Source organism: Colossoma macropomum, unplaced genomic scaffold, assembly GCF_904425465.1.
Source record: "Colossoma macropomum unplaced genomic scaffold, Colossoma_macropomum, whole genome shotgun sequence".
In the NCBI taxonomy this organism is placed as follows: Eukaryota; Metazoa; Chordata; class Actinopteri; order Characiformes; family Serrasalmidae; genus Colossoma; species Colossoma macropomum.
The window spans coordinates 34,907,904-34,934,399 of NW_023494801.1; the positions used below are offsets into that span (position 1 = coordinate 34,907,904).

The 26,496-nt window shown below is 43.2% G+C and overlaps 1 protein-coding gene across 2 annotated transcripts in view; it reads right to left on the reverse strand.

Moving 5' to 3' along the window:
* The window catches only part of prkcbb (protein kinase C, beta b), a 165,227-nt gene that overhangs the window by 30,859 nt on the left and 107,872 nt on the right, over positions 1 to 26,496 (reverse strand). For both annotated transcript variants that reach the window (XM_036589601.1, XM_036589600.1), the window contains exons 10-16: positions 25,472 to 25,645; positions 21,387 to 21,478; positions 18,435 to 18,497; positions 17,693 to 17,831; positions 15,999 to 16,079; positions 15,151 to 15,258; positions 4,935 to 5,075 (exon numbers count right to left, since the gene is read on the reverse strand). In XM_036589601.1, the coding sequence (XP_036445494.1) occupies positions 4,935 to 5,075; positions 15,151 to 15,258; positions 15,999 to 16,079; positions 17,693 to 17,831; positions 18,435 to 18,497; positions 21,387 to 21,478; positions 25,472 to 25,645 (798 nt within the window). The remainder of the gene's footprint in view (positions 1 to 4,934; positions 5,076 to 15,150; positions 15,259 to 15,998; positions 16,080 to 17,692; positions 17,832 to 18,434; positions 18,498 to 21,386; positions 21,479 to 25,471; positions 25,646 to 26,496) is intronic.

The following is a 26,496-nucleotide window of genomic DNA, read 5'->3' on the forward strand; positions in this document are numbered from 1 at the left end:
TAGTGAGGTAATGATGCTATTAGGCTCGCTAGGGGTGATGAATGTAGGTGAGCTAAAGTCATATGTAGGCCAGGTAATGGTGATCTGTAAGCTTGCTAATGATGATTGTAGACTAGCTTTTGGTGATGTATAGGGTCGATAATGGTGATGTGTAGGCTAACTAAGGATGATTTGTAAGCTTGCTGGTGTGTTAATGTGATATGTAGTCTAGGTAACGGTGATGTGTAAACCTGCTAATGGTGTTGTGTAGGCTAACTAAGGGTGATTTGCAGGTTAGCTAATCATATGTAAGTTAGCTGATGGTGATATGTAGGCTAGCAAATTGTGATATGTAGGCTAGCAAATTGTGATATGTAGGCTATAGCTAATAGTGATATGTAGGCTATAGCTAATAGTGATATGTAGGCTAGCAAATTGTGATATGTAGGCTAGCTAATTGTGATATGTAGGCTATAGCTAATTGTGATATGTAGGCTATAGCTGATGGTGATATGTAGGCTAGCTAATTGTGATATGTAGGCTATAGCTGATGGTGATATGTAGGCTAGCTAATAGTGATATGTAGGCTAGCAAATTGTGATATGTGGGCTATAGCTAATAGTGATATGTAGGCTAGCTAATTGTGATATGTAGGCTATAGCTAATAGTGATATGTAGGCTAGCTAAGTGTGATATGTAGGCTATAGCTAATTGTGATATGTAGGCTAGCTAATTGTGATATGTAGGCTATAGCTAATTGTGATATGTAGGCTATAGCTGATAGTGATATGTAGGCTAGCTAAGTGCGATATGTAGGCTATAGCTGATGGTGATATGTAAGCTAGCTAATTGTGATATGTAGGCTAGCTAATAGTGATATGTAGGCTAGCTAATAGTGATATGTAGGCTATAGCTAATAGTGATATGTAGGCTATAGCTGATGGTGATATGTAGGCTAGCTAATAGTGATATGTAGGCTAGCAAATTGTGATATGTAGGCTATAGCTAATAGTGATATGTAGGCTAGCTAAGTGCGATATGTAGGCTATAGCTGATGGTGATATGTAAGCTAGCTAATTGTGATATGTAGGCTAGCTAATAGTGATATGTAGGCTAGCTAATAGTGATATGTAGGCTATAGCTAATAGTGATATGTAGGCTATAGCTGATGGTGATATGTAGGCTAGCTAATAGTGATATGTAGGCTATAGCTAATAGTGATATGTAGGCTATAACTAATGGTGATATGTAGGCTAGCTAATAGTGATAGGTAGGCTATAGCTAATAGTGATATGTAGGCTATAGCTGATGGTGATATGTAGGCTATAGCTGATGGTGATATGTAGGCTAGCTAATAGTGATATGTAGGCTATAGCTAATAGTGATATGTAGGCTATAGCTGATGGTGATATGTAGGCTATAGCTAATAGTGATATGTAGGCTATAGCTGATGGTGATATGTAGGCTATAGCTGATGGTGATATGTAGGCTAGCTAATAGTGATATGTAGGCTAGCTAATAGTGATATGTAGGCTATAGCTAATAGTGATATGTAGGCTATAGCTGATGGTGATATGTAGGCTAGCTAATTGTGATATGTAGGCTATAGCTAATAGTGATATGTAGGCTATAACTAATGGTGATATGTAGGCTAGCTAATAGTGATAGGTAGGCTATAGCTAATGGTGATATGTAGGCTATAGCTAATAGTGATAGGTAGGCTATAGCTAATAGTGATATGTAGGCTATAGCTGATGGTGATATGTAGGCTATAGCTAATAGTGATATGTAGGCTATAGCTGATGGTGATATGTAGGCTATAGCTAATAGTGATATGTAGGCTATAGCTAATGGTGATATGTAAGCTATATCTAATGTGATATGTAGGTTATATCTAATGTGATATGTAGGCTATAACTAATTGTGATATGTAGGCTAGCTAATGATGATATGTAGGTTATAGCTAACGACGATATGTAGGTTATAGCTAATGATGATATGTAAGCTAGCTAATAGTGATATGTAAGCTAGCTAATGGTGATATGTAAGCTAGCTAATGGTGATATGTAAGCTAGCTAATAGTGATATGTAAGCTAGCTAATGGTGATATGTAAGCTAGCTAATAGTGATATGTAAGCTAGCTAATGGTGATATGTAGGCTATGCAGTTCATTTTTTAATAAATGAAAATGACATTAAATCTGTAAACAGTAACCTTTGCAAAAATACATCTTGATACCATTTTCAAATATTTCAACACACCAAACCTGACTCTACACTTAAAAATCACAGCACATAAAACATTACTATGAATTCAAAGCTATGATTATCACCCAGCAGACCTGGGGCTGACGTTTACAAGAAGCAAAAACTTGCAGTGGGAGTTACGCTGCAACCCTAGAGAGGCGGGGCTTTGACTTTAAAACATCTTTACTGTCACCATCACTTCCAGATTATTAATAACTATTTTCCAAGGTGGTTTTCAAGCCAAGTTTAATTGAAACAGAACTTCACCAGTAACACATCTGTTCCAGTATCTCAGTCACGGTCACATTAAACACCACCTGAGAGAAACCTGACAGCCTGTGGCTCATCTTGGAACGTTTCCTTCAGCACTTCTTTAAGATTCCCAAGAGGAGAAGAGGAGAACAGGAGAAGAGGGAGGAGAGACAGACAGAGAGAGGAGTTTCTCTCATTAAATCTGAGGGAGGCTAACAATCGTCTTCACCCTGACACATACAGCTTCTGGACATCCGCTAACCGCTAACAAAGCGGATCTGTTTCTTCCTCTGGAGCCCTTTTACAGTGACTCGCTGGTGCTGCCGAATCTCCAACCACTCTGTGTTTCCACCCCAGGAAAACTACACTACGCTCAAAACGCTCCCTAATGACTGTTCCCTACGTTAGACCTCTATATTAGACCTCTATATTAGACCTCTACATAGAACACTACAATAGTGAACAGGAACAGATCCTTAATCACTGTTCCCTACATTAGACCACTATATTAGGACACATTAGACCTCTACATAAAACACTATAATAGTGAACTGGAACAGCTCCCTAATCACTGTTCCCCTACAACAGACCACTATATAGAACACTATTACAGTGAACAGGAATGTTCCTCTAATCACTATTTCCACAGTATATCTGTTTCTTATAGGGTTCTACACAATGGGATATTAGAACATTATGTAGAACACCATAATAAGGAACAGAAATATTTCCTACATTAGAGCATTATGTAGAACACTACTGTAGTGAACAGGAATGGTCCTCTATTCACTATTCCCTGCATTGAAGCACTCCAAAGAACATTATTATAGTGAACAAGAATGATCCCCTTATCACTGTTCCCCACATTAAAGCACTATACAGAACACGATTAAAGTGAAAAGAATTGGTGCCCTAATCACTATTCCCCAAATTAAAGCACTATATGGAACACTATTATAGTGAATGGGAATGGTCCCCTAATCACTATTCTCTATATTGGAGCACTATATCAAACACTATTATAGTGATGATCCCCTTATCACTATTCCTCACATTGAAGCACACATTAAAGTGAACAGAAATGTCCACTAGTCACTGTTCCCACACTGAAGCACTCTAGAGAACGCTACTATATGGTTCTCTAATCCAGTGTTTCTCAGTCCTGGTCCTGGAGGCCCACCGTCCTACACATTTTAGTGCTTTTCCTGCTTTAACTCAACTCAGTATTGGGATAATTCGATGGATATGGGGTGTGTGAAGCGAGTAAAACACTAAAAAGTGCCGGACTGTGCATCAGTATTATAGTGCCCTGTTCACTATTCTTTGCATTGAAGCACTGTATAGAACACTACTGTCAGATGTGAAAATTGTCCCCTAATCACTATTACCCACATTGGAGCACTCTAAAGAACACTATTATAGTGAACAAAAATGGTGCCGAATCACTGTTCCCCACATTGAAGCACTAGAACACTATTATAGTGAACAGAAATGGTGCTTAATCACTGTTCCCCACATTGAAGCACTAGAACACTATTATAGCGAACAGAAATGGTCCCCTAATCACTGTTCCCCACATTGAAGCACTAGAACACTATTATAGCGAACAGAAATGTCCCCTAATCACTGTTCCCCACACTGAAGCACTAGAACACTATTATAGTGAACAGGAATGGTGCCCTAAAGCCCTACTAGATTTTAACCTGTTTTTGGGGCCACTGAGAAATGGCAAAATCCCAGAATAGTGCACATAGTAGTGAATAGGGAACCAGTGAACCAAAGGTTCGTGGGAAAGGAAAATGTCATGAAGTTGTTTACAGGAAGAACTTCTGTTTTCCATTTGAAAAAGACACCAGTGGGCTATGGAAGAGATCGGCACCTCACCGGCACCATGGTCCCCAAAAGGAGGACAAGATACAGCGCTACATGCTAACATTGCTAACGTTATGCATGCTAAGGTTGCCAGTTAACATGACGTCATTTTCATTATGCTAACAGGCAAAATTAAACTTCACTGTTCAATATTAGCATGTAGCGTGCAGGATCACCCACGTCCGCTTCCAGTAAAGAGGCGGCGCTAGAAGAGGACTAAAGAAGCAGTTTTAGCCATCAGCCCCCAACGAACAGCCTGCGGAGGGTCACCCACCTGTGTGTTGGGGTCCGGGAATACGCAGGGACTGTGTGTGTGTGTGTCTGTGAGTGTGTGTGTGTGAGTGTGTGTGTGTGTGTGTGTGTGTGTGTGTGTGTGTGAGTGTGTGTGAGTGTGTGTGTGTGTGAGTGTGTGTGAGTGTGTGTGTGTGTGTGTGTGTGTGTGTGTGAGTGTGTGTGTGTGTGTGAGTGTGTGTGTGTGTGTGTGTGGTGTGTGTGTGATGCGTGTGTGTGTGTGTGTGTGTGTGTGTGTGAGTGTGTGTGTGTGTGTGTGTGTGTGTGTGTGAGTGTGTGTGTGTTTAGACTTACAGCTTTAGGTTTGAATGGTGGTTGAACCTCTTTATTCTCCAGTTTTTCCCAGTCCATATAGCGGAAGAAGCCGTGCTCTCGGATGTCCCGCTCGCCCTCCGGACCACAGCCCAGACGCTTCCCAGGGTGCTTAGTCATCAGCTACAACACCCACATGCAAGAGAGAGAGAGAGAGAAAGGGAGAGAGAGAGAGAGAGAAAAAGAGGGGTGGGGGGAGAGAGAGACACAGAAAGAGAGAGAGAGAGAAAGAAAGAGGGAAAGAGAGAGAGAGAGACATAGAAAGAGAGAGAGAGAGAAAGAAAGAGGGAAAGAGAGAGAGAGAGACATAGAAAGAGAGAGAGAGAGACAGAGAGAGAGAGAGAGATTAACAGTTTTCCTCAAGTCTTCATGGTGGTGGTGTCACAACCTTGAACACATCCCTCCATTTTGCCTACAGCGGTTTAGACCCACCGTATTTAGGGTAAACCATGATGTGCCTGTTCAAGTCAGTGGATGAAAAGTCTGGAATGCTGGAAAAGTCACAGATGACACTGAACTGTCCGATGTAACAGATGATTCACGCTTGTCGGCTTATCTTAAAGACTAGGGGTACCTGAGATTCCTGTCCTGGGGGGCCACAGTGCAATGCTGTGGTGGGTTCAGAGTCTTTGAGTGGAGCGGCAGACATTTCCACTTTAAACGCTCGAAGTGTTTCTGTAATCACTCCACTCCGGGTTTTCTATTTCCCACTCCTCCACATGATCCATTCTTACGTTATTTTTGTACGGCTCTGTCCCCCAGGCTCCAGTGACAGCTACGGGCACCTGGCGCAGTCTTATTTCATTAATTATACAATTTATGGCTGTTACTAAACAAAAATCTAGTTAAACATTCTGTGCTACACAGGCTTTTTCGGAAGGTTTAAGCTTGAAGCGACGGCCCAATCACAAGCTAAGAATCTGCCGAGTGTAAACAAACACTGATGCTCTTAACACGGAATGACACAAGACTGACTCTATCTTTAGCCCCTCCCATTCAGCCTACAGCAGTTTAGCCCCACCCATTCAGCCTACAGCAGTTTAGCCCCACCCATTCAGCCTACAGCAGTTTAGCCCCGCCCATTCAGCCTACAGCAGTTTAGCTCCACCATTCAGCCTACAGCAGTTTAGCCCCACCCATTCAGCCTACAGCAGTTTAGCCCCACCCATTCAGCCAACAGCAGTTTAGCCCCACCCATTCAGCCTACAGTAGTTTAGCCCCACCCATTCAGTCTACAGCAGTTTAGCTCCACCCATTCAGCCTACAGCAGTTTAGCCCCTCCCATTCAGCCTACAGCAGTTTAGCTCCACCCATTCAGCCTACAGCAGTTTAGCCCCACCCATTCAGCTACAGCAGTTTAGCCCTTCCCATTCAGCCTACAGTAGTTTAGCCCCTCCCATTCAGCCTACAGCAGTTTAGCTCCACCCATTCAGCCTGTGCTGTTCCTGTAGATAGTCTGTATCACTGCAGTGGAAATTGTGGGAAAATAATTAAATGTTGTGCTGTTCCTGGCTGTAAGGAAGCAAATGGATCATCACATATATGACGAATCCACACATTCTAAAAGAGCATCTGAAGACTATACCCACCCCCCGGCCAATCAGAACAGAGCTCATTCACATATGTCAGTCAAGGCGCAGTAACAGAAACAGCCTGTTTAACTGTGAGGGATAAAGAGAGGCTGAAAAAAGGTTTATGTAGAAATGAATTATGACTGTTTTTGGTACATAAAAGCCCACAAATGTCAGAGGGACAATAAAATACAGAACACTGTAGGATGTGGGCTCTTTAAACACTTGTCCAGTCCTCCAACCGCTGAAGTGTTTTATGCCTCAGTAGAGCGCTACGTCCAATACAACAGAATCGTTTGACTGTTTTATTTCACTGAGTGGCTTTAGTGTGTGTGTGTGTGTGTGTGTGTGTGTGGGTGTGTGTGTGGGTGTGTGTGTGTGTGTGTGTGTGTGTGTGTGTGTGTGTGTGCGTGTGAAGCTGAACAACTTGCAGCGTTTTTGTCGGCGGCTCTGCGCACATTAAATATTGACGACAGCAGAAAAAGTCTTTTCGGCTCTTTGTGTAGCGGAGGTCCCCGCTGGCTGCCTGAGTTTAACACTGACATACAGACAGAGTTCAGGCCTGGCTGAGAGCCACACGCTCCAGCGCCCTCAGCGCTCCACCACCACCACCACCATCATCATCATCATCATCAGTGCATACAGCAGCTCACCGTACAGTACAGCCACCCACTGAGGCGTAACTCGAGGTGAGTGAGGAGACACTGTCATTACTGTAATAAATTATATCACCATCAGAGCCTTTTCTAGAACCTCTCTCATTTCCACAATGCTAAATAATGTGTGGGGAAAAAAAATATATATATGATATAATATATATATATATATATATATATTCTAACAATTCTAATCTAATTCTAATCTGTCTAATGTATTCATTTCGTTTACTTGTTCAAAAACATAATTTGTGAGACAAACAAAAAAAAATCCTTTAAATTATCAATTTTATTAATGTCCTTTATATATCAAATAAATGCAGCGGCCACTTTATTAAACCAGAAGATCAGATTAATCAGCATAATCAGCCGTTATTGTTCCTCCTTAAAGGGTTAATATGTCCTGATCTGCTGCATCTGCTCTGATGTGAAGTCGGTGCTGTGAGACTCGGAGCTGCAGCTGAATATTTACTGTGATGTTCTGCTGTTTTTCATGTCTGTTGATATCAAATTAATTACAGTCTTTGAAATATGAGGCTCGTTTTCTGCGACTCTCGACGAAAAAGATCAGATTTCCATCTAAACCTGCGGCTCTCAGTGTCAGTCTGAGCTTTACGGCTCAGTCTGGACTAAATGTGGTCAGTAAGTGAAGCTGCAGGTCAGTCAGAGAAGAAAGGCTCTTAAACTTTAGCTACTTCGTTACTGCAGTGCAGCATTACACTGTGATCTTACAGTACTGCTGCCCCCATCAGGTGAGAGGAGGAACTGCAGCGTACAGAACACACTCTAAAACAGAAGACACGGGCTGATTAAATCTGCCCGCGGGCCTCGTTTGGCACTGGGGCTGGACGTTGGACACCCCTGCATTACTGAGACGCAGCACTGAAACCGTACGTTAGGAGAACCATGGACTAAACTAAGCTGAGACATTTAAAAACAGCAATGTTGACTTTAATTTGACTCTATATGAGCTGTAACTGATTTCACCCCTAGCTCGTTCCCTAAAGTCCACACTAGAGTTATCGTCTTTATCTGGTTCTGTAAGTTTCACACTGTAGCGGCCAAAGTAAATAACAGAAGTTGGTGTTCATCCGTCGGTAACCAATTTAGCAAAGAATCAACGCTCTGTTTCTCTCACATTCACCACCTTGAAAAAGGAGAGATAGAAAACAGAGACACTTAATTTCGATGTGTATCACAATCAAAGCAACAACGATAAACATTCCTCGAGATCTGCTTCTATATAACTGGTCACTTTGGATTTAACCAATTCGTTCACGTTTGGCCAAACATATGTTCCGTGGTCCACGTGCCGGAATTGAACGCATGTCTTGGCTATTATTTCACTGCTCTGATGTTATTAGCAGCAGCTCGTGCAGCAGGAACGATAAAAGGGCAGAGGGGAACCGTCAGGGCCCTCTACGCCCTCAGAGAGGGCCTGAGATATTCTAAAAATAATATTTTAAAACTGAGCAGTTCTAATTTTATCTGATCATATTTTGACAATCAACATCTAAACAAATACAAATCTAAGCAAATAAATCCTTTAAACCTGCCTATTTAGTTTGTACTGGACTGTAAAGGGTTAAATTAGAGAAGCCCCTCTGCCCCCCCCTATTGGAATTTGCTGTATCTGCAGTTGCTGGAGAGAGTGACGGTGATTTGGTGGTCCAGCTATAAATTTGCAGAGGGCCAAGAAAATAGTATTTCAATGAGAGACCAATTTCAAATGACAGTAAAATTGACCAATCATGTCTTCCCTCTACAGGGGTGGGCTTTGCTTTCGCTAACTTTATGACAAGTTCTGCCCACTGGGGGGACACGCAGACGCTGGGGACACAAAACTAGCAAAAAAAGGTAACTAGCTTGTTGGTTCGTGACGGAAGCCGAGAGTAGCGTTACCGCTAGCGAGGAGGACGTCGCTGTGAATCTATTATCCATGTCGTTTTCTAGATTAACTTTTAATGAAAAGTTGGAGTTAATCGGTAAAGGATGTCCTACACCTACATTTAGAGCGTTAACGTTACAATGTGCAATATGTCCAATTCACCAAACTAAGTTCTGAATGTAAACAGCAGAGGGCGCTCTCCTTCCCTATACAGGAACAGATGAAGTTGGTGACTGTTTTGCTTGTTTGATCAGATTAAACAACATGAAAAATCTCCCATCTTTTGCAGAGCCGTCCCCCAGATGAATATGTATGAGGGGCAGAACGCCCTGCTGCTCTCTCTCCTCTCTCTCTCTCTCTCTCTCTCTCTCTCGGCTCGTACGCTAGTTTGGCCACATCGCTCAGACAGAAAGCAGCTGATTTGCTCCTGAAACATGAAGAGAAAGGCTCAGCACACCTGGCCCTGTGTGTGAGTGTGTGTGTGTGTCTGTGTGACGGAGCAGATGTTGGTGTCAGTCCCACCCAGGTGCACACACACACACACACACACACACACACACACACACACACCTGCCTGTCCTGTTCCATCAGCGCTCTGAGCTAACACACGGGGTGAAGCAGAGCTCGTCTCCGGAGACAGCAATGCTGCGTTTACATAACGGTGAATAACGGCGGCAGTGTAAACGTTGCCATGGCGATAGTGGTGTTTTTGTTCACATGCAGTGGGATGGTGTTCTAAATGTTTTGTACCCTAACGAAATTTTGATTTTGTTGTATTTCAGAGTGTCCAATCTCATCCACGGTGGGTCGGTGTGGCTCCAACAAAGGAGATCATCTGATCTGCTGTTGAAGACCGAGACCAACTGAAAACCAGTAAACTCCCACCTCTAAAGTGGAGCTGACTGTGGTGAGTGATTCTAACTCTCAGCTGATTCTGAACCCTGAACACGTTTAGTCACTAAAGCCTATTGTTCATCGTCAGGGCGTCGCAGGTTCACGCTTCACAGCAGAAACGGTCAAACTCCAGCGCTGTTCTCCAGCAGAACCACTTAAATCCGTTCAGCCAATCAGCGCGCAGTATTCAGGTCAGGTGACGCAGCACTGTCATCGACTGTTTGAGGCAGAATCTCAAACGACTCCTTCTCCTACAAAGAGCAGCACACAGGTCTTAAACTAACGGCTACTGATCTAAACAGAGCGCAGAGTCTAACAGAGAACCACTCTGGACTCAGCCATGAGAGACGATTCATACTGGATAAAGACCAATATTTGGGTGGATCAGATTCAGACTCAGAACAGACTCAGTTTATATCACAATACCTACATTTAGAGTCGGTTATTCATTCAGCCTAATGAGAAACTGTAGAACAGACTCAGTCTATAGGCCTGTGTCCATGTCCTCGCTATCACACACTCACAGTCTCTACACTAATCCACTCACGCTACAGCTGCACACCATCAGCACTGATAATACACTCCAATTAGCGCTGAGGACACGGACACACACACACACACACACACACACACACACACACACACTCGTCCCAACAGCTGTAATTAAAACTTATCTGACAGGCTCTTCCGCTGTTTAGCATCTTATATTCAATTAACGCACGGGGTGCCAACAATTCTGTCCCAGTGAGCACTATCACACACACATCAGTACTTATCAGCGCTAATGAACGGCAGCTAACACACACACACCCTCACTACACACTCACTACACACTCATTTTCATACACACAATGTAAAGCTATAGTATAAATAATAATAAAAAGCTGCAAAAAGCTTTTTTTTATAATGCTCAATAAAGCCTTTAGAGGGCAGCGGTGAGCACAGGTACCAACAGCAGAGGAGCATTTGGTCCTCCCCAAAACAAAATGAATGATTTGCAGTTAAACTGCATTTAAATGTTCGAAAATAGTTGAGATTTGAGGGATATGGATATTGTTTCAGGTGCAGTAACACCTTTAGAGGGCGGCGGTGAGTAACGTTTGTTGTTTCAGGTGCAGTAACACCTTTAGAGGGCGGTGGTGAGTAACGTTTGTTGTTTCAGGTGCAGTATCACCTTTAGAGGGCGGCGGTGAGTAACGTTTGTTGTTTCAGGTGCAGTGACACCTTTAGAGGGTGGTGGTGAGCAGCAGTTGTTCTCAGGAGCACACAGCCTTAACTGAAGTGTGCAGCCAGGGGGCACCGTTCCTGTTTTTAGACCGGATCCCCAGAATCACTAAATTCGCCCAGTTTGAAACTAATGACAAACATTCAGACTTACAGAAACACAATTTAGTGAATTCTTCACTCTTCCAGGTGAGGACTAAGTGAACAGCACTACTGCATCACCGCTACCTGCACCAGGGCTGTTTTACACCTCTTAAAGGTTTCACTGAGACATTAGCTAGCTAACGCTAATGTTATTAGCATGCATGTCCATCCCCTCCAATCACGAATTAGCAGTTACGCCCTTGAAGACAAACGTCAAGACTCTTCTGTGGCGTCAGCTGATGGGACCGAATACTGATTGTGACCAAAAAATGAATTTGTGATTAACTCACAGGAGCTTCTTAGCATAGTTAGGTTCAGTTCTATTAGCATGAGGAACAGGATACAGTGGAACACAGAGCCCTTCAGTCACTCTGGATTAGAGGACAAAGCAAAATACCGTAAATGAGAAGGTAAATATGAACGGAAATCAGCTTCCAGTCTAAAAGACTTTCCACCTGTATGTAAAAGTCTCAGCGAGCGGCTGAATTAGTCATTCTGTAACGGAGCCGGAAGAGCGACTGATCCACTCGTGAGGGAAACTCCTCATTCATATTTCATGACTCCACCGTAGCGCTCCGAACAGCACTCACCCACCGAACCCCCCCAAACCAACACGCTTCTCCAATCTGCCTTAAAAACTTCAGGGACTCATTTCCCATTCCTGTAGTAGAGTCGAGGACTGTGGAACTTCAGACTCAGCGCTAAAGACTCACAGAGAGAGAGAGAGAGAGAGAGAGAGGGAGAGAGAGAGAGAATGAAAGAGAGAGATGAGCGTGTGCAAGAAAAAAAATTAGAGTAACAAAGAAAAATTAAATTAAACAAAAAAGAGGAGGGAAAGGAGGCAGAGCTGGAGGTAGGCTGAAGGAAGCGAGGCAGAACTGATGAAGGTGTGATTAATGGAGACAGGACTTGAGACAGGATATGGGAATGACAGAGGTGGGACTGATGGAGATGGGAAAGATGGAGCAGGGAATTATGGGATTGATTAAGGCAAGACTGATAAAGGCAAGACTGATGGAGGTAGGATTGATGAAGGTGGGAATTACGTAGGAATAAAGGTGGGATGTGGGAATTATGGAGATGGGAGTGTTTGAGGTGTGAGTGATGGAGACAGGACTCACAGCGATAGGAATGATGGAGCTGGGACTGATGAACGGATGAGGAGGTGGGAATTATGGAGACAAGATGGACAGAGATGGAGGGACTGATGGAGGCAAGACAGATAGAGACAGAGGGACTGATGGAAACAAGACAGAGAGAGATGGAGGGACTGATGGAGACAAGACGGATAGAGACGGAGGGACTGACAGAGGCAAGACAGAGAGAGATGGAGGGACTGATAGGGCGAGATGAATAGAGACGGAGGGATTGATGGAGACAAGATGGACAGAGACGGAGAGACTGATGGAGACAAGATGGATAGAGATGATACAGGTGGGGATGATGGACTGATGGACCGATGAGGACAGGAATGATCCAGGTGGGCCTGACGGTGTTGGGAATGATGGCTCAAACTGTGGTACTGGAAGAAAGCCATGAAGACGGGGTTCAGGACACAAATTTCCAGGGGTCCATGCCCCACAGAGCTAACCCCACTGAAATGAACAGAGCTAATGCTAATGCTTCCCTCCAAGTCCTACAGTATCTCCACAGGCAGGACAGATGGAGAGGAACTTCTGGTAGAAGTTCTGGAATTTTCTCAGGCAGGAAACTACATTTTTATACAGGCACTCAAAGCAGCAGCAGCATTCCGATTCTGAGCATGTCGTTCCCATTCATTATTTAATACAGGCATTAGCATGAATGTGTTAGTGTGCAGGTCCCTTTAGAGACACCTGCCCTCCCTCCCTCTGTCTCTCCCTCCCTCCCTCCCTCCCTCCTTCTGTCTCTCCCTCCCTCCCTCCTTTTCCCTGTCTCTCCTCTGAGAGTGGCTCCTTTTGTCCGAACAGAGCCACAGTAAGGTGCCGCCGGGCCGCTCCTGATCAAAGCCAGAGAAAAACCGCAGATAACAGCTGTGTGACGTCCCGTCTCCCCCTGCGGAGACCACCTGGGTCTCTCCCAGCAGCCGCTCACCTTTCAGCCCCCCATCAGCTCTTTACTCTCTCTGCTGCAGGGAGAAACTCCTCTCCACAGCCGCAGCGACAAGAGGACGTGTTACAAATTCGTTTATTACTATTAATACCTGTCAGGGTTTGGATGGTGCTCTGCTGACCAGGCCGCGAGAGTTCTGAGCGTAAGTAAAGGCGACCCTGTTCTCATTAATGCTGAGTGTGGGGCGAGAGAGTAGCGCAGGGTGAGAGGAGAGAGAGCAAAAAGAGAACTGATCATACAGAAGGAAATTGCTTTAAACAGAGGGTCAGTGAGCGACTCAGTTAGCAGCAGGAACTTTATGCAGACTGACAGCTGTGAGCAGGGACGAATTACCAGGCCTGGCATGTCCTCAAAGACAGCGCGGATCTTTAACAACCTTGCTTGGCCAGCAGGCTAGATCTTTTTAAAGCCACGCACATCCCACACTGACATCAGCGACAGGACGGCTCGATGTCTCGCTTGTACACTGTTCGGAAACTCTTGGTAAAGATGGATAAAAAAGGTCAACAAATGTCTGTGATATATGAGACAACGTGGACCTTTAACTCAAAACATTTAGAGCTACAGGGAAAAATGTTTTTGACTATATTAATTTAAAATAGCCAAGTATTTCCATCCCGCTGGCGGAGTGGCCAATGAGATGGTAGAACATCGTAATTATTGCCTTACAAGTGAATAAAGGCATTTTCAGGCATTGGCTGATTTATGAAGGTTAACATACAGTCGTCTCATTTCACCTCCGTGTTGGTAAACGAATGGAACCTCATTAGTTTCCTCCAGTCAAACAGCCCTATTTTAACTGGATTAGTTTATCAGAGACGTCCTTCCTTTTGGTCTTATTTATGCAAAGCACACTGAATTGCCTTTGTGTATGAAATGTGCTGTATAAACAAACTTCCCTTGTCTATAGTCAGTTTTTAAACCTCTCTTCAGCGATAAAATTCCCAGAACTGGATGGCAGCAAAATGACCAAAAGATGAGTGGGTTATATTTTCTACAAACTCGGATTCTTGCATTTCTTGGATGTTTGTGGTCATACGTTAACAGAAAACTACAACTTGACAATATTGTCATCTGTTGCCTCCTGTGAGTATGAAGTAATGCCTTATACCTGCAGCTGCCAATATAACCTGCTTTATAATCTCACATTTATGACTGGCCTTCTTTTCTTTCTCCTCCTACTAACGCTCTCCCAGTGTAGAAAACCCAGACCATGTAAACAGTTCTAAAGTATCCATCATTTAACAAGGATGTGACCCAGTAAGCTAAGACACTAAATATGGCGAGTAGCAGAGGTTTATTATCCCAATGTGATGTGATCTCTGCCTGGAAAATCGGAGAGATATGCATCCAGATGGGGCTTAAAATGATGAGACACCACTGAGTTCAGTGAAAAACTGTATCTGGCCTGTAATTTTCACAGTGGATGAGGGACAAAAACACTGGAGGAGAATCAATAATAAGAATCCTGTCTGAATCGGGTTTTAGACTAAACTGACTTCAGATAAAGTTTAATTTCTCTCAGTTTCAGTGTGAGATTAAGTTAATTAGCCACAAAAACTTTTTTCCCTTTTTTTTTAAATTTATTTTTGCCAAGCGTGCCAATAATAATGGAGTTGACTGTATCCATGTACATCTGTGGGCGGAGCTTGGATGTGTAGGTGGAGCATGGAAGGATCGCGTTACCGTAAGTTAACAGTACAGAAGGTAGCCGAGGCTGAGGTTCTTACCCCTTTACAGATGGCCACGGCTTCTTTGGACATGGATTTCGGATAAGACACGTGATGCTCCATGATGGACTGAAACAGCTCATCCTCATCCTCACCATCAAATGGGGGCTGAGAGAGAGAGAGAGAGAGAGAGAGAGAGAGAGAGAGAGAGAGAGAGACAGAGAGAGAGAGAGGTCATCATCTCACTGCTGTCGTCAGAAAACCTCTCCACTTTACACTCTGTGAACGTTTAATGATGAGGACTAACAGAAAAGCAAACCTTTAACCTAAATACACATACTGACTTTATAAACATGCTAAAGTCTTTATCTGCATTTTTATTAAGTCTTTATTTATTGGCTTCATTTCATTTATGTATGTTATGAGATCATCAGGACTGGTCCTGTGAAGGAGCTCTGTGACGGTGTTTGTTTTGAGGAAGCCATAAAAGACTCTTCATAAGAAACTATATCAGGTCTTCAGTGGGAGCAGTTCACTAAATCACTGAGTGCTTTATTGTGTTTTATCCCACAGTTCAGATCAGTTATTCATAAATAATAACAGAGCTGGACAGCCACGAACTCGCCCTGTCAGCCTGGGGGGGATTAATTAATATGAACTGACCTGGAGCGAGAGAGGCCGGGTTAGCCTCGGTCAGAGAGAGAGAGAGAGACAGAGAGAGAGACAGAGAGAGAAAGAGAGAGAGAGACACAGAGAGAGAGAGAGACAGAGAGGAGGAGGAGAGAGAGAGAGAGAGAGAGAGAGAGAGAGAGAGAGAGAGACACAGAGAGAGAGAGACAGAGAGGAGGAGGAGAGAGAGAGACAGAGAGAGAGAGAGAGAGTAGAGAGAGAGAGAGAGAGTGTCTCACCTGTCCTGCCAACATCTCATACAGCAGCACTCCAAACGCCCACCAGTCCACCGACTTGCCGTACGGCTGATACGCAATAATCTGCAACACACACACATTTACACTCCTGAATATCTGTACTGAGAGATCGGGGGGGTCTGGAGTCTGTACTCTGTATGTGCTCTGAGCAGCCTGAGAGTACACAGTACAGACTACAGAGTGCAAACCACTGACTACAAAGTACAGACTACAGACTATAAAGCACAGGCTAGAGAGTATAGAGTACAGACTAGAGTACAGACTACAGACTACAGACCACAGAACACAGACTCCAAAGTACAGACTACTGGCTACAGACAACAGAGTACAGACTACAGACTCCAAAGTACAGATTACTGACTACAGACTACAGAGTATAGACTACAAATTGCAAAGTATAGACTATTGACTACAGAGTAAGTACTACAGACTCCAAAGTTTAGCTTACTGACAGCACAGACACCAGACTCCAAAAAAACAGACTACTAACTACAGACTACAGTGTAAGTAGTACAGACTCAAAAGTACAGACTACTGACTACAGACTACACAGTATAGAGTACAGACTACACAGTACACAGTACAGACTACTGACTACAGACTACAGAGTACAGACTACTGAATATAGAGTACAGACTACACAGTACAGAGTACAGACTACACAGTACACAGTACAGACTTCTGACTACAAAGCACAAAGCACAGAGTACAGACTCCAGACTCCAGACTCCAGCAGGCTTCAGTGCTGTTCGTGTGTGTCTGAGTGAGTCTCAGCCTGCTGTTGGTGTTTGACTGAAGCTCCACCATCTGCTCCTCTGTCAGAAGACGCGTGATATCTAATCAACTTAATTACTCAGGCTGGCCTCCCCTGAGCCCCCCCTAACCGCCCCCCCTCACACACACACACACACACACACACACATGCACACACACACACACACACTCTACAGACAGATATCTGGAGTCTGCGTGTTCTGTAGGTTCTTCATGCATATTAACAGCAGCACGTTTTGGTGCAGACAGACCAAACACACCTAATTATGAGTGTGTGTGTGTGTGTGTGTGTGTGTGTGTGTGTGTGTGGGTGTGTGTGTGTGGTAAGAGAGGGTCTGCAGGCAGTTAAGAGCCACCTAAGCTCGACTGAGGGATAACAGGGTCAAACTAACAGAGGACTAAATGTCACACGGATATTTAATGTAGCTGACGAGGTTCCAGCAGAACGTGCTTTTGCTCACCTTCTCAGGTTCCCATAGCAACATCATCTGTGAATTGACAGATATTTCACCCTGAAGACTGTTTATACTCCTTATAAGTAAAGTTGTTCCATCCTGAGTGTTTGTGATCAGTGATCTGTTCAGAATTCACTCCTATTCTACTGTAATCTCCTCTTGGTGAGGGTAATATAGCAGTGATTAGTGCCTCCATCTCCAGAGCGTCTGGTGGGTTTCAGTGCTCAACATCGCTAAAGACCGCCCACTTTGTCTGCCCGCATTTGACTGACATGTGTACCGACCAATCACAGCCTGTTCGAATGACATGTACATGGTGCTGATTGTGAAAACGGTGCTATAACAAAACAGACCAGTGTGAAACAAAGTGGAGCTCTTTGACAAACAGACAAGACTACAGAGTTTCTGAGCCACGAACTGTGGAACGCCGGTCTCGGCGCTGCTCACCTCGGGGGCGATGTAGTCCGGAGTCCCACAGAAGGTTTTGGTCGTCACACCTTCAAGCATGTTCTCCTTACACATCCCGAAATCAGCAATCTTAATATGACCCTCAGCGTCCAGCATGACATTGTCCAACTTCAGATCTCTACAGAGAGAGAGAGAGAGAGAGAGAGAGAGAGAGAGAGAGAGAGAGAGAGAGCCTAATGAGAAACTGTAGAACAGACTGAGTTTATATCACAATACCTACATTTAGAGTCAGTTATTCATTCAGCCTAATGAGAAACTGTAGAACAGACTGAGTTTATATCACAATACCTACATTTAGAGTCAATTATTCATTCAGCCTAATGAGAAACTGTAGAACAGACTCAGTTTATATCACAATACCTACATTTAGAGTCGGTTATTCATTCAGCCTAATGAGAAACTGTAGAACAGACTCAGTTTATATCACAATACCTACATTTAGAGTCGGTTATTCATTCAACCTAATGAGAAACTGTAGAACAGACTGAGTTTATATCACAATACCTACATTTAGAGTCGGTTATTCATTCAGCCTAATGAGAAACTGTAGAACAGACTCAGTTTATATCACAATACCTACATTTAGAGTCGGTTATTCATTCAGCCTAATGAGAAACTGTAGAACAGACTCAGTTTATATCACAATACCTACATTTAGAGTCAGTTATTCATTCAGCCTAATGAGAAACTGTCGTTTATGTCACAGTGGGTCTTAACTCACCTGTAAATGATGCCTTTACGGTGCAGGAAGAACAGGCCTATAGCGATCTCTGCAGCGTAGAACCTACACACACAGATCAGATCAAAACAATGTGCAGCATTTACAGTTACTGAACCCCAACAACAAAAACGCCTTAAACAACATGAGTTCTGCTGTTGCTTCTGCAGGACTGGAGAAATGTTTAAACTTTCACAAATATCTGACAATTAACCAACTGGAATCTATAAAACTCGGCTGCACATCAAATTTAATGTTTCTATTAATGTTTTTCTGTCTTTGCACCCTTTTGATGGAAACACGCAGGGTGAAAAACGCAGGGTGAAAAAAATGACTAAACTAGATAATAGTCATGCTGAGTTATGGGCAAGTTCATTTAAAGTGCTCTGTGAGTGAGCGAGTGAGCGAGTGAGCGAGCGAGTGAGCGAGCGAGCGAGCGAGTGAGCGAGTGAGTGAGTGAGTGTGGCGTGAATGTCAACTTTGCCTTTTTACTGTTTATTTATTGATTTTTTAACACCGTACAGAAGATACTCAGACACCAGACGCATTAAACCTCTTAGTTTCACAGCTTCTCTCTGTGCATCTCGTTAATGCAATGAGATGGGTATCAACCAATGAGATTGCTGATATGTGGTGATGAGATTCAGCATGTGAACGCACTCAGCGTGGGGGATTAAAATGACTGACCAAAACAAATGAATGTATTCAGGTCATTATTAGGCTGAATGATTTTTATGTTTAACATAAACAGGCTCGGCTCAGGACTGGCCTACAGCTCCACACGCTTTCCCTCTGAACACCTCGACCTGCTCATGTTTAATAACCCGCCCTCAAACTGAGGGAGTTTATTTGTAATTATAATGACTGAGGGAAGCGATTTGGCTCACCGTAATGAAAACAGTACGCAGAGGGTTCCTACTGCACGTTCTGGTGGATGAAATATATGAATAAAAGTATCTCCACTTCTCCACAGTGTGTGAGTGTTTTACTGCATATGTACACGGTTAATGCAAAGTATAGTGCAGCTACATCAGCCTCGTAGCTCCAGCGCTACACGTCTTGACGTTTCCAGTAAACAAGGTGAAACTCTGGGAATTAGATTTCGGGACAAACTATCGCTTTAACTCCTCTGTAGCACAGCAGTGTGTGATGGAGAGAATGGGCTTTTACACACACTGCACCAGACAGCAGGGGACGGAGAGAGAGAGAAACGAGGGAGAAATAAAGAGAAATAAAGAAATAAAGCTGTGTGTTTGGTGAGTCCCACTGAGCTCAGTACTGAACACACACGTTTCTCTCTGCGGCAGAAACGAGTCTGCAAGACAACGATGTGTGTAATCGAAACAGTGAGTCAAAACACAGTGAAAGCGCTTATCAAAGCGGCCGAATCACGTGACTTTAGTACAAGAAGCTTCGTTACTTCATACACGGTTTTAAAATGTTTGGAAGTTTTGGTGATTGACCACTAGGGGGTGACCTTATAATGATCCGTTGTCAAATGTTCTAGCTGTGTCAGTTATCATAACTCAGGTTCTTATGAAATGATTTAAACAATTTCTACTCTTCACTCTTAGAAATAAAGGTACTGAACTGTCTCTGGGTCAGTCCTCCTCTTGTCACTGGGGTGGGACCCTCAAGGCTCCATCTCAGTGCCTTTAGTCAGGGAACATAACTGAACCATAATCCACTGAATGATATGTTCTAAGCTGTACTGACTCCACACACCCCGTCTCGTCTCCAGGCTTTATTTTACTGTTCTGTTTAAAACATTCGGTTATGAAAAGGTACAAATACGAACTTTTCACCTGGAAAAACTTATTTAAGGTTCACAATCAGACCTTAAAACCACTGTTGGAGCTTTGAGGAACATTTACACTGTTTGTACCTTGATGAACGAAAAATGTACCTGAAAAGAACCTTTATTAATAACAGTGTAGGAGGTGCATTCTGACTAATTTTGATATTCATGTGTTCATAATAGTTAATAAACAGAAAAGCACCATCCAAAAACGCTACAGCTAACTTTCACCAACTGTGTAGTCTGATCTTCAGAGTCTGACCAAATCAGACTGAGCCATAAAACTGCTGCAATATCAAGTTCAGCTCAGTTTTGTCAGTTTTTGCCAGATCAGTATTGATGTTGTTTTGTTCCAGCCAGTCTGTAAAGCATCTTACAGCCCATTTAGTTTGGCGAATGGTGTTGGGTTCATTTCTGGCTGATTCCAGGTTGTTCAGCTGTTCTTCTGTCTCAGCTGCCGACTGAAAAGCTGCTCAGTGGTGACGACAGTTTGGGAATTTAGTGTCGTCTCATCTTCAGAGTCTGACCAAATCGGCTGTCGGTCAAATGTGATCTTAAAAGTGTCCGTTTTCTGTTTGTGGCAAAGTAAGAAGTAAAAACGTTCAAATGTCTTGAGCGTCTCCTACAGCTGTCAACGTCGTTGCTTAGCAACAGCGTCTCAGCGGAGTGATAAAGTGTTTGTGAAAAACCTGTGATGTTGTGGTGAAATAACAGCACAGTTAGAACGCTGCTCAACCAATCAGCTTGCGTGGCCGGAACTGACTGTTGTATAAATATATTTACAAAGCAAAACTGTCCCAATTTACAGTCCTGTTAAAACATGAAATGTCCTGATGAAGGCCTGCGAAGGCCACAGGCGATATATTAAAAATATTTTAATATATTTTTAATATATCGCCATGTTTCAGTAAAGACTGTCATACCTCTCTTAAGACAGCGTGCTCGGGAATTTCTTTACTCTGGGATTTATTCTGCACATGTCTTGCGGATGCGGAAGGATTTTTTGGTTTTTGCCTCTCCCAGCATGGTAACCTTATTTTTGCAGCCACGCCTCACGAGCTCCTGACCTTTTCTTCATTTTGGTGAAGAGCTTCTTCACTTTTGTTTTTACCATTGAATGTGTTAGCATCATGCTAACGGGAGGTTAGCGTACTCACACAGCGTGGGGCTCCTTGAACTTGCCGACCTGCTGAATCTGATACATCAGGTCTCCTCCGTTAATGTACTCCATCACAAAGTAGAGCCGGTCCTGCGGACACAGAAACAAACAGCCATTTACAGTAAAGCACTGACACAGTAAAGCACTGACAGTAAAGCACTGACAGTAAAGCACTGACACAGTAAAGCACTGACACAGTAAAGCACTGACAGTAAAGCACTGACACAGTAAAGCACTGACACAGTAAAGCACTGACAGTAAAGCACTGACAGTAAAGCACTGACACAGTAAAGCACTGACAGTAAAGCACTGACACAGTAAAGCACTGACAGTAAAGCACTGACACAGTACAGCACTGACAGTAAAGCACTGACACAGTAAAGCACTGACAGTAAAGCACTGACAGTAAAGCACTGACACAGTAAAGCACTGACAGTAAAGCACTGACACAGTAAAGCACTGACACAGTAAAGCACTGACACAGTAAAGCACTGACACAGTACAGCACTGACAGTAAAGCACTGACACAGTAAAGCACTGACACAGTAAAGCACTGACACAGTACAGCACTGACAGTAAAGCACTGACACAGTAAAGCACTGACAGTAAAGCACTGACACAGTAAAGCACTGACACAGTAAAGCACTGACACAGTAAAACACTGACAGTAAAGCACTGACACAGTAAAGCACTGACACAGTAAAGCACTGACAGTAAAGCACAGACACAGTAAAGCACTGACACAGTAAAACACTGACAGTAAAGCACTGACACAGTAAAGCACTGAGAGTAAAGCACAGACACAGTAAAGCACTGACACAGTAAAGCACTGACACAGTACAGCACTGACACAGTAAAGCACTGACAGCACGTTCTGAATTTAGCTCTAATTTGTCAGTGAGGTCAGTCTCTCTGCATGTTCTTTTGTACGCTGCACAAGTTTTACAGATTACAGACTGATGCACTTTCTGTGTGATTACTGCAGCTGTATCAGGTCCAAAACAGAGGATGTTTGTATGCAAGAAAGAACAGATGTGGTTTAAGGTGGGATTTAAACAAACGCAGAGAGTTTGACTGTTGAATGTGTGAAGGGAGAGAGTCTCAGAGGCCTGGAGCAAGTCTGGAAAATGCTCGGTCACCAAAGCCACGGAGGCCTAAAGAGGGAATAGTAAGCAGTCCAGCTGTAGAAGATTGGAGAGTGCGGCTTGTACAGGTGAAGAAGGTCAGATAGGTGACCTGAATGAATTTTATGGGAAGCCAATGGAGATTTTAGTAGAAGATATAAGTTTAAACAGGGAGCTCCTGTGAGAATCAAGTTTGAGTGTAGAATCAATGATAAAACCCAGATTTTGGACCACAGAGGAACAAGACCAAACGTCGTCAATTGAAAGAGTACAGGAGCCAGATTTATTGAGAATAGATTCAGAACCAATGAGAATGAGTTCAGTCTTATCACTGTTTAGAATTATGAGTTGTGTTTCATCCTATTTCTCATTTTTGAAAGGCACAATTCTAGGTTACCAAGATAAATCTGTATGTGGTCAGCATAACAATAAAAGTCGAGGTTAAAACAGTGTATGATCTGACCAAGCGGGAGTATGTAGATAATAAATAATAAAGGCACAAGTGCTGAACCTTGTGGGACCCCCTGAGTATCAGTGAAAATAGAGGAGCTGTGACCAGAGAGAGAAACAAATTACTCACGATCTGTTAGGTAAGAAGGGAACCAATCAAGAGCAGAACCTCGCTCTGTAGATCACTCTTAGTGCAGGTATTGTGATATAAACTCAGTCGTATTATCAGCGTTCACTAAAGTTTAGCTCATTCAGCTCTATAAAAAAGGTCTTGTGCAGAAAATAATAAATGAATGTGGATAAAAAATATTAAGGGAAAAACAAAAGGGAATAAAAGCACTAAGAGAGAAGGATAAACAAGATGAATATTCAGGAGATAAAGGGGGAAAACAGAGCTCTTTAATATTTTCAGTGAGAGCTGTTCTCATGTTCTGAAAAGTGTTTTTATAGAACGTTCTCTCAGTGAGGTTCTCTGTAGCTCCGACAGACAAACCCAGTTTATTATCTTTGTAGACTGTGAAAGTATCTGGAACTGCTATATATTAGCTCCTTTTCCACTGCGTGGTACCGGTTTGACTCAACTCTACTTGCATTTTTTGGTTCTCCATCAGGCAAATCTGGTACCGGGTACTAATTTTACCACCTCTGTCGAGGTTCCAAGCGAGCTGAGCCGACACCGAAAGGTGGAGTAAAAATGCTGCAGACTGCTGATCAGAGAAAATCGCTGAACACATGTGTGTTAGCGTTAGCTACCAGGTTAGCATAGCCTCTCGCGTAGCCTTTAAGCTCCAAAGTCGTCTCAGCGTCTGAGCTCTGCTGTAGTTTTTCTCAAACTCTCCTGTTTTCCTCAGCAGTTTTTTGTCTCGCTGCATCTTCTGAACAACATTTGTCTCCTTTGCATCACGGAACTTAATGCAGCGCTGCTATGACGACCAGCTACACTGAGGGGGCGCTATATCTGCAGTGGAAAACGAAGTCACCCAAAAAACGTGAATCTATTTTTGTGGATTTTCTACATCACTGAAACACACCAGCCTCCTGCTGTCCTTTACACTGCGTGAGAACGTAAAGATGAATGGACCGACAGAGATGCTCCAAAATCACTTCGAATAAAATCCCTTTATGTAACTTAGACTGGAGGTGAAGAACGTTTTCGTCTTCTTTAAGTTACTGTTTTGGAGATTCTGACAGTGATGATATCCTAAAAAGCACTGATTGGTTAGCGTTACTGCTACTGAGTGCTGATTGGTTAGAATTACTGCTACTGAGCGCTGATTGGTTAGAATTACTGCTACTGAGCGCTGATTGGTTAGAATTACTGCTACTGAGTGCTGATTGGTTAGAATTACTGCTACTGAGCGCTGATTGGTTAGAATTACTGCTACTGAGCGCTGATTGGTTAGAATTACTGCTACTGAGCGTTGATTGGTTAGAATTACTGCTACTGAGTGTTGATTGGTTAGAATTACTGCTACTGAGCGCTGATTGGTTAGAATTACTGCTACTGAGCGCTGATTGGTTAGAATTACTGCTACTGAGCGCTGATTGGTTAGAATTACTGCTACTGAGCGCTGATTGGTTAGAATTACTGCTACTGAGAGCTGATTGGTTAGAATTACTGCTACTGAGTGCTGATTGGTTAGCGTTACTGCTACTGAGCGCTGATTGGTTAGAATTACTGCTACTGAGAGCTGATTGGTTAGAATTACTGCTACTGAGTGCTGATTGGTTAGGTTACTGCTACTGAGCGCTGATGGTAGTTCTGCTACTGAGAGCTGATTGGTTAGAATTACTGCTACTGAGTGCTGATTGGTTAGCGTTACTGCTACTGAGCACTGATTGGTTAGCGTTATTGCTGCTGAGCGCTGATTGGTTAGCAGTACTGCTACTGAGCGCTGATTGGTTAGAATTACTGCTACTGAGAGCTGATTGGTTAGCGTTACTGCTACTGAGTGCTGATTGGTTAGAATTACTGCTACTGAGTGCTGATTGGTTAGCGTTACTGCTGCTGAGTGCTGATTGGTTAGCGTTACTGCTACTGAGTGCTGATTGGTTGGCGAGCAGAGCAGCTCATTGGCTGTTCGTGCTCACAGACATCATGAACGTTCATGATGCGCGGTTTTTAAACTCCTATAATTTGAGTTTAAAAGCTCTTAAAAATATATCAGCAGTGCTAAAATGTTTTTTGCTGTTCAGTAAATAATTGTATTCTTTAATATAAAAAATTTAATTAAGCATTTATAAACTATGATTTTGCTTAAATGCTTCATCTTAACCCATTCATTTTGGACTCGGGAGCGCCCTCTAGAGTTTGAGAAACCCGGAAGACATTACAGAGTGTAATTCTCCTCTCTACAAGTTCTCTGACAACAATCCTGATTTTTGTCCTGCAGTTCATCAGTACTGTTTACCCATGTTTAGCCTCTCAGTCTTACGGTAGCGCTGTGTGTTTGAACACGGTGTAAATGTGTGTCTGTTTGTTGCTGTGTTTGTGTGCTGGTGTTTGTACCATGGTCTGGAAGCAGGAGTGGAGCTGAGTGAGGAACGGAGGTTTTCCTGATAAAGCCAGGACTCTCTTCTCCACCATCGTACACTCCACATCATCATCCTGAATCACCACGTCCTTCTTCAGGATCTTTATAGCAAACAGCTCATCAGTTCCCTTACGCTCAGCCAGCATCACCTACAGGCAGAGAGAGAGAGAGAGAGAGAGAGAGAGAGAGAGAGAGAGAGAGAGAGAGAGAGAGAAAATCATTTCCTCTGTTTTTCTCCCATAAGTCTCCTCACTCATAGAAGCTCCTTCCTGCTGCCAGTAAAAGGAAAATAACACAAAACAAAAACATATATATATATATATATGTATATATATATATGTATATAAAGTCATTATGACAGACTGTAATACAGTATTATTTCATAATTAGGAGACGAAACTGAAGAAGACAGACTAGTTATTCTAGTCGACTAATCAAATAATTGCTGACAGAATCATCGATTATAGAAATAGTCATCAGTTTCAGTGCTTCACTGCTTATTAGCTGAAAGAGCTGTTTGGTCTTCATCAGTGCACAGAGCTGAATGAGGAGGTCTGACAGGCAGGTGCTGATAAGAGACAGATTAGAGTCCCACAGAGAGGAAACTGCAGGAATAGACGAGAGAGAGAGAAGCTTTACAGAATGCTGGTAAAACCCCATTCACCCTCATCAGAACCAGCTCTAAATGTAGGTATTGTGATATAAACTGAGTCTGTTCTGTACAAAATGGGTGTTTCTGAGTGTTTCTGGTATTTTGTCCACCCCCTGTATTTCCCCCGTGGAGAACAGAACATTTCCTCTTTATGGTGAAGCAGAACATCTCCACCTCCAGGGTCTTTCTGGGGAAAATCCTGAACGAAGTCACACACACACACACACACACACACACACACACACACACACACACACACACTGGCTGAGCTGGGTTTAAAGCAGGCCCAGATGGACGCTTGGTGACTCGCCATGGAAACGGGAAAACTGTCATTTTCAACTTCACAAG